Below are 12,320 nucleotides of genomic sequence, written 5' to 3'. Positions count from 1 at the left end.
GATCACTGCATTTGGCTCGTGTGGATTGTCTTCCAGAACACATCTGTCACCTGCCTTTTTCGATAATCGACCTGCAGCTTTTGTTATTCGCGAAAAACCCGCTCGTTCCACTGAAAACGCGCTAGCTTCGTGCCGGGGCCGCTTGGGGAGCTAGTTCGTACGTGTCCACTAAAGCTGGATATGACCAGTAATCACGTACGGGGCAGAAACCTGGAGGCTTACGAAAAGGGTTCTACTTAAATTCAGGACGACGCAACGAGCTATGGAAAGAAGAATGATGGGTGTAACGTTAAGGGATAAGAAAACAGAAGATTGGGTGAGGGAACAAACGTGATTTAATGACATCTTAGTTGAAATCAAGAAAAAGAAATGGGGGGGGGGGGCATGGACAGGACATGTAATGAGGAGGGAAGATAACCGATGGTCATTAAGGGTTACGGACTGGATTCTTAGGGAAGCGTAGCAGGGGGCGGGAGATAGTTAGGTGGGCGGATGAGATTAAGAAGTTTGCAGGGACAACATGGCCACATTTAGTACATGACCGGGGTAGTTGGAGAAGTATGAGAGAGGCCTTTGCCCTGCAGTGGGGGTAACCAGGCTGCTGCTGATGATGATGACTGTTATGAGGATGGTGTGCTGCCTGATGTGTCCACCATGATTATTTTGAATCAATACAGGTACGGTAGCACACTTTTGTGAAACTTTAAGCAAACTTATGGAAGCACATGATATGTGTTGCCGGTCATGATTTGGCATCATGACAGGCAGCCTACCGCTATCCCTGAAAACTAAAGTGTAGAACCATTCTATTCAACCGGACGGTGCTAAAGCACGGGAGAGAAGCTTGGACCGTAGCAAAGACGAAGTTAGGACCGTGTGACGAACGATGGAACGAAATATATTAGCCGCAGCATTACGAGAGAGTGAGACAGTGGTGTGGATTAGTGCGCAAGCTGGAGTAGCCGATATTCCTCATCTCTAGGGAAATTGGAGCTGGGCAGTGATGTAATGCATAGGGCGCATTGCAGGTGGCCTGCTATAGAGTTACAGAATGGGAGTAAAATTACAGAATGGGAGTCGCAGAGATGGGGGATCAGGTGGCGCAAGGCAAGGTACATCGCCGGGAAAGGTATTTACCCTGCGATGGACATAATTAGGCTGATTATTATTATTATTATTATTCCTACTACTACTACTACCTTATGTTAGTGTTCCTGCATAGGTAGCACTGCAAAAGCTACAGATGAAAACACAATTTAACAAGATTATGTTATAATACTGTTACGAATGATGTTTATTTGCAGGGTGAAACGAGGTCCGAGATGGAAGCTACAGGCCAGGCCCAGCCGGCGCAGAGTACCCCGAGAACACGCGCGCCCACTCTACTTCTTCTTTCTCTGCCTCAGTCGGGCAGCGCTGCGATATTTTCCCCGGGGGCAGACGAAGCTCGCTGAGCGAGTTAAAGGGACCTGTGATTGTACTGCTTTAGTGTGGCCACGTGAACAACTTGCGTCGCACGTGAACGCCGATTACTTGCCGTCACTTTGGCGACGACATAGTTCACATCACTCAAGCGGCTGAGTATAACTAATGGTCCGGTGTAAGTGGCGAGAAACTTGCGGTACAATCCCTTTTTGCGAACAGGTGTCCACAACCAAACATAATCACCGGGAGTAAAGCTGACGGGGATATGCCGCGCATCATAGCGAATCTTGCTGTTGCCTTGTGAGAACAACGTCCTAAGATGCGCCAGTCGACGTGCTTCCTCAGCACGACACAGAGTTTGGGCGATGGACGGATCTTCTTGGCACGATAAAGGTAGAATAGTGTCCAGAAAGCTCTGAGGAGCGCGTGCGTACAGCAAAAAGAACGGCGCATATCCAGTAACTTCGTGCTTGGCACTAATGTACGCGTACGTTACAAAAGGTAAGACGGCGTCCCAATTCTTGTGGTCAGCAGCGACATACATTGATAACATGTTGGTAAGGGTTCGATTCGTCCGCTCCGTGAGGCCATTGGTTTGCGGGTGGTAAGGAGTGGAATGCCGATATGCAGAACCACAAAGCCGTAAAAGTTCTTCAACGACGTCGGCGGTGAATTGCCGTCCACGGTCACTGATGACAACCCGGGGAGCGCCGTGACGAAGTATGACGTGATGCAACAGAAATGAAGAGACATCGGCTGCAGTGGCGGATGGAAGTGCCGCCGTTTCCGTGTAGCGAGTAAGATAATCTACGCATACTATAATCCAGCGGTAGCCAGCTGACGTCTTTGGGAGCGGCCAAGAAAGTCGATGCCGACTTTTTCAAAGGGTTGCGTCGGTGGCCTAACTGGTTGTGAATAGCCTGCTGGGGCCGTCGTCGTTTGCTTGTGGCGCTGGCAAACAGTACAGCTGGCGACATACTGTTTCGTTGTTTTCCAGAGCTTGGGCCACAAGAATCTCTGTTTAAGTCAGTGTGCGTGCAAAGCCAAGGTTCCCGGACGTGATATCGTCATGTATGGAACGAAGGACAGCAGGGCGCAGATTTTCGGGCACAACTAGAAGCAATGGGGGACCATCCGCCGAGTAATTTTTTTTTACAGCAAACCATTACGAAAAGTAAACGGTGTTGTTCCTGCTGGCTCACGTGCAGCTGCCCGTAGGGATTTCAAGGTAGGGTCGCAACGTTGCTCGCTCTCGAAGGTACGCAGGTCTGGAAAGTCGGAAGAGATGGAAACTAGGTAGTCATCGAAGTCATCATCCTCAGCTTTAGTGTGAGGCGAAGGGAGACGGGATAGGCAATCAGCATCCGTGTGACATCGCCCGCTCTTGTAAACGGAAAAGCTGTACTCTTGAAGGCGCAAAGCCCATCGGGCCAACCGACCAGACGGGTCACGCAGCCCAACCAGCCAACAGAGTGAATGACGGTCAGTCACTATCGTGAATGCGCGGCCATGTAGATACGGACGGAACTTCTGAATGGCGAATACGACTGCTAGGCACTCGAGTTCAGTAACGGTGTAGTTGGTCTCCGCTTTTGTAAGTGTCCGACTAGCGTAGGCAATTACATGCTCACGGCCATCGCAGAGTTGAACAAGCACAGCACCAACACCCGCACCACTGGCGTCGGTGTGCAGCTCAGTTGACGCCTCCGGATCAAAATGCCGCAGTACCGGTCCAGAAGTCAACGAAAATTTCAGCTGTTGAAACGCCGACTCGCAGTCAGCAGTCTACAAGTACGGGGTGTCTTTGTGAAGGAGAGACGTGAGGGGAGAGGCAAGCTGTGCGAAATTCTTGATAAAGCGCCGGAAATATGAGCAAAGGCCCAAAAAGCTTCGCAGATCTTTCACCGTCTGTGGCTGTTAGAAGTCGCGAATCGCTGCTATCTTTTCAGGGTCTGGTCGTATGCCGTCTTTGTCGACCAGAAAGCCTAGTACGAGGGCTTGACGCTCACCGAAATGACATTTCTTCGAGTTTAAAATAAGGCCAGCTTGCTGGATACAGTCAAGAATGATCGACAGGCGCTGATTGTGCTCGTGAAATGTCCGGCCGTAGATAATGACGTCGTCTAAATAGCACATGCAAATTTCCCATTTGAGTCCGCGGAGCACGGTATCCATAAATCGCTCGAATGTCGCAGGAGCGTTGCATAAGCCAAAGGGCATAACGTTGAATTCAAAGAGACCGTCAGGTGTCACGAAGGCTGTCTTCTCCTTGTCTGAGGGGTGCATGGGGATTTGCCAATATCTTGACCGTAAATCAACAGAAGAGAAATACGACGCGGAGTGGAAGCAGTCGACGGCGTCATCTATTCGTGGTAGGGGGTACACGTCTTTCTTTGTGACGGTGTTTAGGCGGCGATAGTCCACACAGAATCTCCATGAGTTGTCTTTTTTCTTCACTAAGATAACAGGAGCAGCCCAAGGGCTACATGATTCCTGGATCACTCCTTTCTGTAACATTTCTTCGACCTGCTCGGCGATGACTTTTCTCTCTGAAGGTGAAACGCGGTAGGGCTTCTGACGAATTGGCGTTGCTTGCCCTGTATGGATGCGGTGTTGCATACGAGACGTCGGTGGTGTATGGGACACTCGTTGGCCTTGAGCAAAATCAAACACTGTGGCGTAGCGAGCGAGCACAGCTTCCATCAGACATTACTCACTAGAAGACAGCGACTTGTTAATCATGCGCTTCAAGTCAGCAGAATTATCATGGTTGGAATTGGGATTGAACTTCTTTTCGGCAGTTGACATTTCGACCGTTCCGACGCTGACAATGGCTTGTTCATCAAAACTTGCCAGTTTAAGTCCTAGCGGCAATGTTATGGATTGGGTGGAAACGTTCACTGTCCACAAACGAGTACAACCATCAGTGGTGACAACGAGGGATCGAGGGACTATCGCATTTTTCTTGAGCGCATTGTTATAGTCGGGCTCGGCTAAACCACAACAAGAACCTGTACGAGGGCGATAAGTATTCACAGGTGCAGACATTGCAGTCTGAGGGGGCAAAGTCACATCTTGTGACACGGAGAGAACGTCCGCGGCATCACTAGTGCTATCTGTCATTGAAGTTCATGCGTCGCGGCGAAGAGAAATCGCGTCACTTCCACAATCCAAAGTTGCCCCCACTCACGCAAGAAATCAATTCCTAAAATAATGTCATGCGTTGTACGTTCAAGCACAGTAAATTCACTTCTAAATGTCTGCTCCCCTATCATAACTGAAACAGAACAGACCCCAAGTGGGCGTAACATTTCCCCACCAACTCCACGAAAGGTAGCGTTCCGATCTCAAGAAAACATAACCTTTTGTCCAAGACGATTTTTGAAGGACAGGCTCATAACAGAAACTGCCGCCCAGGTGTCAACTAAAGCAAAAGCACTCACATTGTCAACTAAAACGCACACTTTGTTTTTAAACAATTTTACACAAGGGGGTCTTGATGAAGATGAACCATATTGCGGCCTCACCCCCGTCGGTCGCACCAGCTAGTTTCCCAGCGGCGGCGGTGATAACGAGCGACGACGAGGTGATGGAGAGCGTCGTTGTCGTGTCGGTGGTGGTTTCAGGCTGCGATCGGAAACGGGGGAGTCACGGCGGTTCGCGCGTCCCTGCTGCAGTCGCTGGAAGGAACTGTGATACGGCCAGGGCTCGTTAGCGGGCACGCGGGGTGTGTAGGAATTAAACAGTGGAGCACGCTGCTGGCGGCGGTGGCAATACCTAGCAATGTGTCCAGGCACACCGCAGCTGTAGCAAATGCGGGAGTTGCGGCTTGTCGCGGGTGACAACGGTGACATGGGTGTTATGGGTGGAAACGTACTCTCAGGCTGGTTGTAGGAGGGAAGAGCCCGCGGAACAAATCGATGTGGTGCATCTTGTCGGCGTCCCAGACTTGTCGGTTGCGGTGGCAAGTTGCTGCTCACCGTACGATCAGCATAGGTCCTGCGAGGTTCTCGGTAACTCTGAGGTGCACAGGCGGCCGGTGGCACACGAGAGCGATGATCAAACGCACACTGATGGCACACATGAGCGTCGTCAACAACTTTAAAGCGTTCACGCTCTTCTTTAACCACTTGCCGAATCACCGAGGAGATGTCGTCGTGGGTTGGGACGGACACACTTGCAATAGTAGTAACGTTGTCCAAGCGTCCAAACTTTGGCCCAATCCTTCTCATTTTCAGCGCTTCAAACGCCCGGCAGTGTTTCCTCAGATCAGACGGAGTACTAAGATCTTCCTTCGTTATAAGACAATTATAAACATTTTCAGCGATTCCTTTAAGCAGATGTCCTACTTTGTCTTCGTCTGTCATGGTAGCGCTGACGATTCCGCATAATTTCAGAACAGCCTCTATGTACGTTGTACACGTTTCGCCAGGTAATTGAGCTCGTCGGGAAAGCGTCTGCTCAGCCTTCTTTTTCTTAGAGATCGGGTCCCCGAAGCACTTGGTGAATTCTTCTACAAAATTGTCCCAGCTGGTCAAAACGCTCTCGTGGTTTTCAAACCAGAGGAGCGCGGTCCCAGCGAGAAAAAAAAACACGTTATCGAGCTGCTTCGTAGTGCTCCAGTGGTTGTGGCGACTCACTCTGTTGTAGTGTTTAAGCCAGTCGTCGACGTCTTCGTTCGCCTTCCCCGAAAAGGTGGGTGGCTCTCGCAGCGGTGTCCAGTAGCCAGCCTGACCTGCGTGATTGCTGTCTGGTCCGCCACAGGTGGGGTCGTCACTGCCTTCTCCGGAATCGGCCATGTCCGCTGCTTGTGGTCGTAAACCGGCCAAGCGCCTACTCCGTCGGACAGTTGGTAGAGCTGGTTCGTCCAGGATCGTTCAAGATTTACCCCGCACGTCCACCAAAGATGTTACGAATGATGTTTATTTACAGGGTGAAACGAGGTCCGAGATGGAAGCTACAGGCCAGGCCCAGCAGGCGCAGAGTGCCCCGAGATCACGCGCGCCCACTCTGCTTCTTCTTTCTCTGCCTCAGTCGCGCAGTGCTGCGACAATACGCTGGCCTTTTTAAACTTGGGCCGCTATCTTGTACACGTTCGAAAACCCGACGTTCGATTTCGCGTCGCGCGATTGTCCAGGCTGCGCCGATATCACGGCCTAGACCAATCTACTCCAATCGCGTGAGGCGAAATCAAACGTCGGCTTGTCGAACGCGTACAAGATAGCGGCCTTGGTGTGATGTCCGGTACCACGCTTGCGTCTTTTTAGTGTTACTGAGATCTGCATTCGCCGACAAATGAATGAACAAAGTTAATAGCGTATCTGCGTACTCCGCCGACAATGACATCCAAGCGCACGACGTGCTACGTCAGTCCACCCAACGGACTGTGGCCTCACGGCAATGCCATAATATATTTTTAGTTTTGTGTGGTATAGATAAGCGACGTGGTGCGTGCCTGCGTGCAGCATCTGCGGCGCGCATGCTCAGAACTTGGGTACCCTTTCCTGTGACTGGCATAAAATCAGCACGAACGAACGCTGCGGTGTTTTTTGTTTTCTCGGAACTGGTCCCTGCTGTCACTCTGACTTCAACACCAATGATACATGGTGTCAGAAGTGCTCCGATTCCATGGCCGCAGTACTTGTGGGGAAGAAGCCGCATGGAACTTGTGAAGGCACCGGAGCCGTTCCACTTCACCGGCGAAATCACTAAGCAGTGGCAACTTTTCAAGCAAAAGTATGAATTTTTCTTGCTTGCTTCAGAGCCTGACAAGAAGGCTCGGCAGAATGCTATGAAGATTGCTTCGCTGCTAACTGTGGCAGGCGGCGCACTGGAAATTTACAACTTCACTTTTGAGGACGGCGACAGCCGGGAAAGTTATGCAACTGTCATCGCCATGTTCGACAGCTACTGCGCGGAGCACCTAAATGAAGTGCTCGAGCGCTACCTGTTTCGGCAGGGTGTCCAAGCTCAAGGTGAGCCAGTAAAACAGTTTGTCAGAGAGCTCCGGAAGATATCCCGTTCCTGCAATTTCGGCACTATGGCAGAGTCGTTCATACGTTACCAAATAGTTTTTGGGACAAATAATAATAAAGTCAGGCAAAAGTTGCTGCAGGATAACAAGTTGACCTCGGCTAAGGCGGGATATATCTGCAAATCTGCGGAAATGACTGCTGCGCAAAACGAAATCTGGCCTCGAGAACAAAGACCGACGCTGTCAAAAGATCGCACCAGCGTAGCGCGACGAACAGCCGGCAAAGTTCAAGTGCCCTAGGTGTGGACGCAGGCACGGTCCGCGAAACTGTCCCGCATTTGGAAAAATTTGCAGGATGGGCCAAGGGGCCACGTTGCAACGGGAGTAAAAAAAAGTTCGGGAAGCAAGGAGCAACGAAGCCAGTGAACTGGAATTGGACACCCTTGACGTATCTGTCAAGCGTTGGAACAGTGCGTGACCGCGACTGGGTGGTGCGAGCGAAAGTTGCAGACACGACGCTAGCCCCCAAAGTTGATACAGGATCGCAAGCCAACCTGCCGCCATTTTCCGTCTACAAGAACGTGCAGCCACGGATGCCCTTGACTACGAGCAACAGTATCCTATAAGCTCACAACGGAGGAGTCGTCAATCATCTGGGTGTCATGACTACCGCAGTGACTGTCAGGAGCAAGAAGGCAGAGATCAATTTCTTTTTCGTGAAGGGCAGACTGGCCATACTTCGACTGCGAACTGGCGAAATGCTTGAGCTGTTCTCACGCACCGTGAACAACGTGGAAACGAGCAGTTTTTGAAATCGAGAGTTTTTGAACGACGAACTCGTTCAAAAATTTCGACAACTTTTCTCTGGAACTGGGTGTGTTCACCGCCCATACCGCATGGTTCTTCGAGAAGACTCCGTGCCAGTCGTCCAGATAGCCCGCCGTGGGCCCCTTTCCTTGCGGGAGCCTCTGCGCGAAGGGCTTTCCCGCATAGTCCAAGCCGGCGTAATAGCCAAACAAGAGCAACCCGCGGACTGGGTGAGTCCTCTGGTGATTGTTAGAAAAAAAGAACGGCAAACTAAGCTTGCGTGATAACTAAGCTTGTTTGCTAACTAAGCATGGATCCCAGGAAAATTAACGACAGTATAAAGCGCGAGCATTGCGAGATGCCGCGTCGCGAAGACATTGAATCTGAACTAGCGGGGGCACGTTTCCTTACACGCCTTAACGCTAATTCGGGGTTTCACCTGATACAGCTGCATGATGAAACATCAAACATACGCACTTTCGAAACTCCCTTTGGTCGTTACCGCTTTCTTAGGCTTCCATTTGAGGCAGCATCAGCCCAAGAAGTGATTCAGAAGACTCTTAGCGAAATCTTGGATACACTGACAGGAGTACGAGTGTACGTTGATGTCATCGTGTGGGGTGCCACAAGACACGAGCACGATGAGAGGTTGCCAGCGGTCCGCCGCTGCGCAGCGCCGCCCCTTTCCGCCGCCGCCGTTTGGTATCACGTCCCACCGCGTTCCTCGTCGCGCTCGCCTCCGCTCGCTTCGCCAGGTGCGTCGCATTCCTGATAACATGTCGGAGGATTGAAAAAGAGAGCTCGCGTGCGCCGCAACCGCAATTGAGGCGGCAGTATGGACGGCCACAGTTCTGATAAGCAGGAAAAGGCCTAGAATCGACATCGGAATGAGATGAAGAGGAAACGAATCGCCCAGGAAACAGACGAACAGCGCGCCGAACGACTGGCTATACGCCGCAACATATCTAGACAACCAGACTAACCTGGACTTGCAATCAAGATTAACCAAGGCTAACCACGCTATGCCTTAGCTTTCGCTACGTATATCCTGGCATAGCCGAGCTAAGCCACTGCCAATTTTTTGCCTGTCCTTAAGGCCGACATTGAAGCCCTCGTCAAGAGATGCGCAGTTTGTCAGAAGTACGCATGTCGACAACAAAGTGAGCCGCTCATGGATCGTGAGTGCCTGAACGTGCATGGCACCGAGCAAGTGTAGATATATTTCAGTGGGCTGGAAAATCATACCTTTGTGTCTTTGATGGGCTATCAAACTTTCCAGAAGTGGAACTTTTACGGGACAGAACGATGGCCGCGGTTATAAGGAAGCTCAGCGCAGCGCTTGCAAAGTATGGATTGCCTATCCAAGTCTGCACAGACAACGGACCAGTTTGGCAATCACGAGTTTGCATTGTTTACGAAGAAGTGCGACTTTAAGAGGAAGCTTTAGCTTGGGTGCTTCTATCTAAATACACGTAAAAGGAGATTTAGTTTTTCTCGGCAACCACTGCACCAAATATGACGATGTTTGTTGCATTTGAAAGGAAAACTTAATATCTAGTGACTGTTGGTTTCGAATTTTCGATTTAGATAGCCAAATTTTACTAAACGGGCAAAAATTGAAAATTTTCAGAAAACGAAACTATGAAGTTTACAATTCTCTAACTGTGTATCCTGTGTATCGCATCTGATAGTACGTCTGAAGCGTACAAAATTGATATGTTACACACGAATCGGAAAAAAGAATGCAGTAAAATGGAAATACAGCTTTTGCAGAACCCTTGTACACAACGTAACAAATTCACGTAAGATATGTAACAAATTCATGTAAGATATAAATTGACATATTGAATTTGTCCGCTATGAAAGATCTAATGGATGCCGTTTACAGTACCACGATATCTGTTTTTGATGCAGAGCTATTACATTATAAACTTCGTGCGTCTATTTTTGTCAAACTTTCCCATTTTTGAAAATCCTTTTCATAAATTTCAGGCCCTAACTTGAAATTCCGCTTCCAACGGTCACTATAATTTAGCTTTCTCTCTCAAATACAACACATTTAATTAAAATTGGTCCAGGGGTTATCTCAGAAAAACGTTTTTCTGTTTTAAATGTATTTGAATAGGCCGCGTCGGAGTTGAGCCCGAGCTAAAGCTTCCTCTTAAGAACGTCACGTCCAGCCCGCGGTTTCCTGGCGGGAAAAGGTGTCCAAATAGTAAAGAGAATTTTAAAGAAGTCGATGGAAATGAACGAGGATTTCTGGCTTAGACTGCTTAGTTACAGGAGCAGTCCGCTAGGACACGGTCAGTCACCTGGAGAGTTGCTTCAGGGCCGGCGACTTCGGACACCTCTTGCAGACTTCAACCATGCTCCACGCAAGTCGGTAAGGAAGCATAAACAGTACCAATCCCCGAGACGTAGTCTTCGCCAGCTTCAAGAAGGCCAGGTTGTCGGAGTACGTAGAGATCTTCGTCGCCAAAAGCCAGGGTTCTCAAAGCGATGGCTCTGCCGAGATCATACCCGGTTGTCACCGAATATGGAAGTATTTTGGGACGCAACGGACAACATCTCAGGGCGACGGCTGAGCCTTTCATCACTGCACCTAGTGATGACGACATGCCAGAGGACGGCTGCGAGAACGGCCTGCCCTGCCAGGTGCAACCATGTTGCTGCAAGTGCACCCACCACTGCGCCCTCGGTACCGACACCAGCGCCAAGATCCCAGTGCGAAAAGAAGAGAACCACGGCGGTTGGAGAATGACGAGCACGTTGTACAGGTTCCGTGATGGAACTCTAAGTGTTCTGACTGTGTAAACAAGCTTTTCTCATGCTTAGAACTTGGGTACCTATTCTTGTGACTGGTATAGAACCAGCGCTAATAAACGCTGCGGTGCTCTTTGTTTCCTGGACACTGGTCTCTGCAGTCACTCTGAGTTAAACGCCAACGATACAAGTTTTGCATACAGCAGACAGACACATTCGCATCAACCTGGCCCGGGAGGAGTTCTTGAGATTCTCTCTTCACAAGTATGCCAGTGTTTTCTCGGAATCTCGCAGGATTCCGGAAAGGAATCGGGGACTGAAATTTACTGCGCTCTCAATAACTGAGTTAGGACACTCAAAGAGGCACTTGGGTCTGTTAATTTGTGCGTGCGCATGGGCGCGCGCGCGTGTGTTATACAGCTAACATCTCAACACCGACATGACGGCCCATATGTCTATTGCAAAGGTTCTAAAGCTTTCGCATTTGGGGTGCATCGGCAATTAATACCACGTCCCCATCGCAGCCCAAATGAAGCAATACAGCTCGTCACTCATTGTGGCTGTTGTGAAGGTTAACCATTGTCTCCAGTTTAGCATGCACGCTTCAGTGAAATGAATGACTTGCGCAGCAGACGCTCAGTATATGAATCGCAGAAGTAAGCATGCGTTCCCATTGTTCACGCAACGGAGCTCGCGCGTGCTGACGTCGTCGGGCGAATGGGACACCGACGGCCGTCATGGACGAGGAGTGAACGAATGAGCAGAAAGGACTGTACGCGCTCACCAGAGCCACTTACGTATATCTCGTGCGTCGAGCAGCAGTTCCAGTTCTTGGCATATGTCTGAGCAGACGGCTTCTGGCGTCAGACGGATGTAGCCGAGGCCTTTGACTTGTGCCAGCCACACCAGGGTGCTCCCAGATTCGAACTCGAGCTGGGCGCGCAGAGGCACACGTTTTGTGAAAAGGGAAGGCACGCGATTGTGTTTCTTTTTAAAATGCCGCGTAGCAAATTTCGTATTGACATAAATTTATTTAAAACGACGTCCGGAATTTCGAGCATCAGATCACTATTTGCTTTCATTGGGCTATGAATTAGGCAGCGATCCTCTCAGTTAACACCCCAGGCATAAATATTTGCACACCGATGCAGAATAAACATAACTAGTTCTTATTCTTTTCAGCTATTGTTCAAGCCATCCGCCGCCCTCTTGATTATTTTCGATCGAGGCGCATGCACGATTTGTTCTGAAAGCCCGCATTCACTGGAAATCCAGAGCTGCGTCAGAACCCTGCGTGTCTATTTCCGGAAGCCCTGTAGCCATATGAAATTAAATCAAAACTTCGTTCTGC

At 49.9% G+C, this 12,320-nt stretch overlaps 1 protein-coding gene across 1 annotated transcript in view; it reads right to left on the bottom strand.

Annotated features, from left to right (window-relative positions):
- The window catches only part of LOC142573903 (uncharacterized), a 244,863-nt gene that overhangs the window by 29,227 nt on the left and 203,316 nt on the right, over positions 1-12,320 (bottom strand). The window contains exon 9 of the mRNA XM_075683112.1: positions 11,767-11,902. Within this exon, the coding sequence (XP_075539227.1) occupies positions 11,767-11,902 (136 nt within the window). The remainder of the gene's footprint in view (positions 1-11,766; positions 11,903-12,320) is intronic.

Source organism: Dermacentor variabilis, chromosome 3, assembly GCF_050947875.1.
Source record: "Dermacentor variabilis isolate Ectoservices chromosome 3, ASM5094787v1, whole genome shotgun sequence".
Taxonomy (NCBI): Eukaryota; Metazoa; Arthropoda; class Arachnida; order Ixodida; family Ixodidae; genus Dermacentor; species Dermacentor variabilis.
The sequence above is the reverse complement of the archived record's forward strand: the minus strand, read 5'-3'. Positions and strand labels throughout refer to the sequence as shown.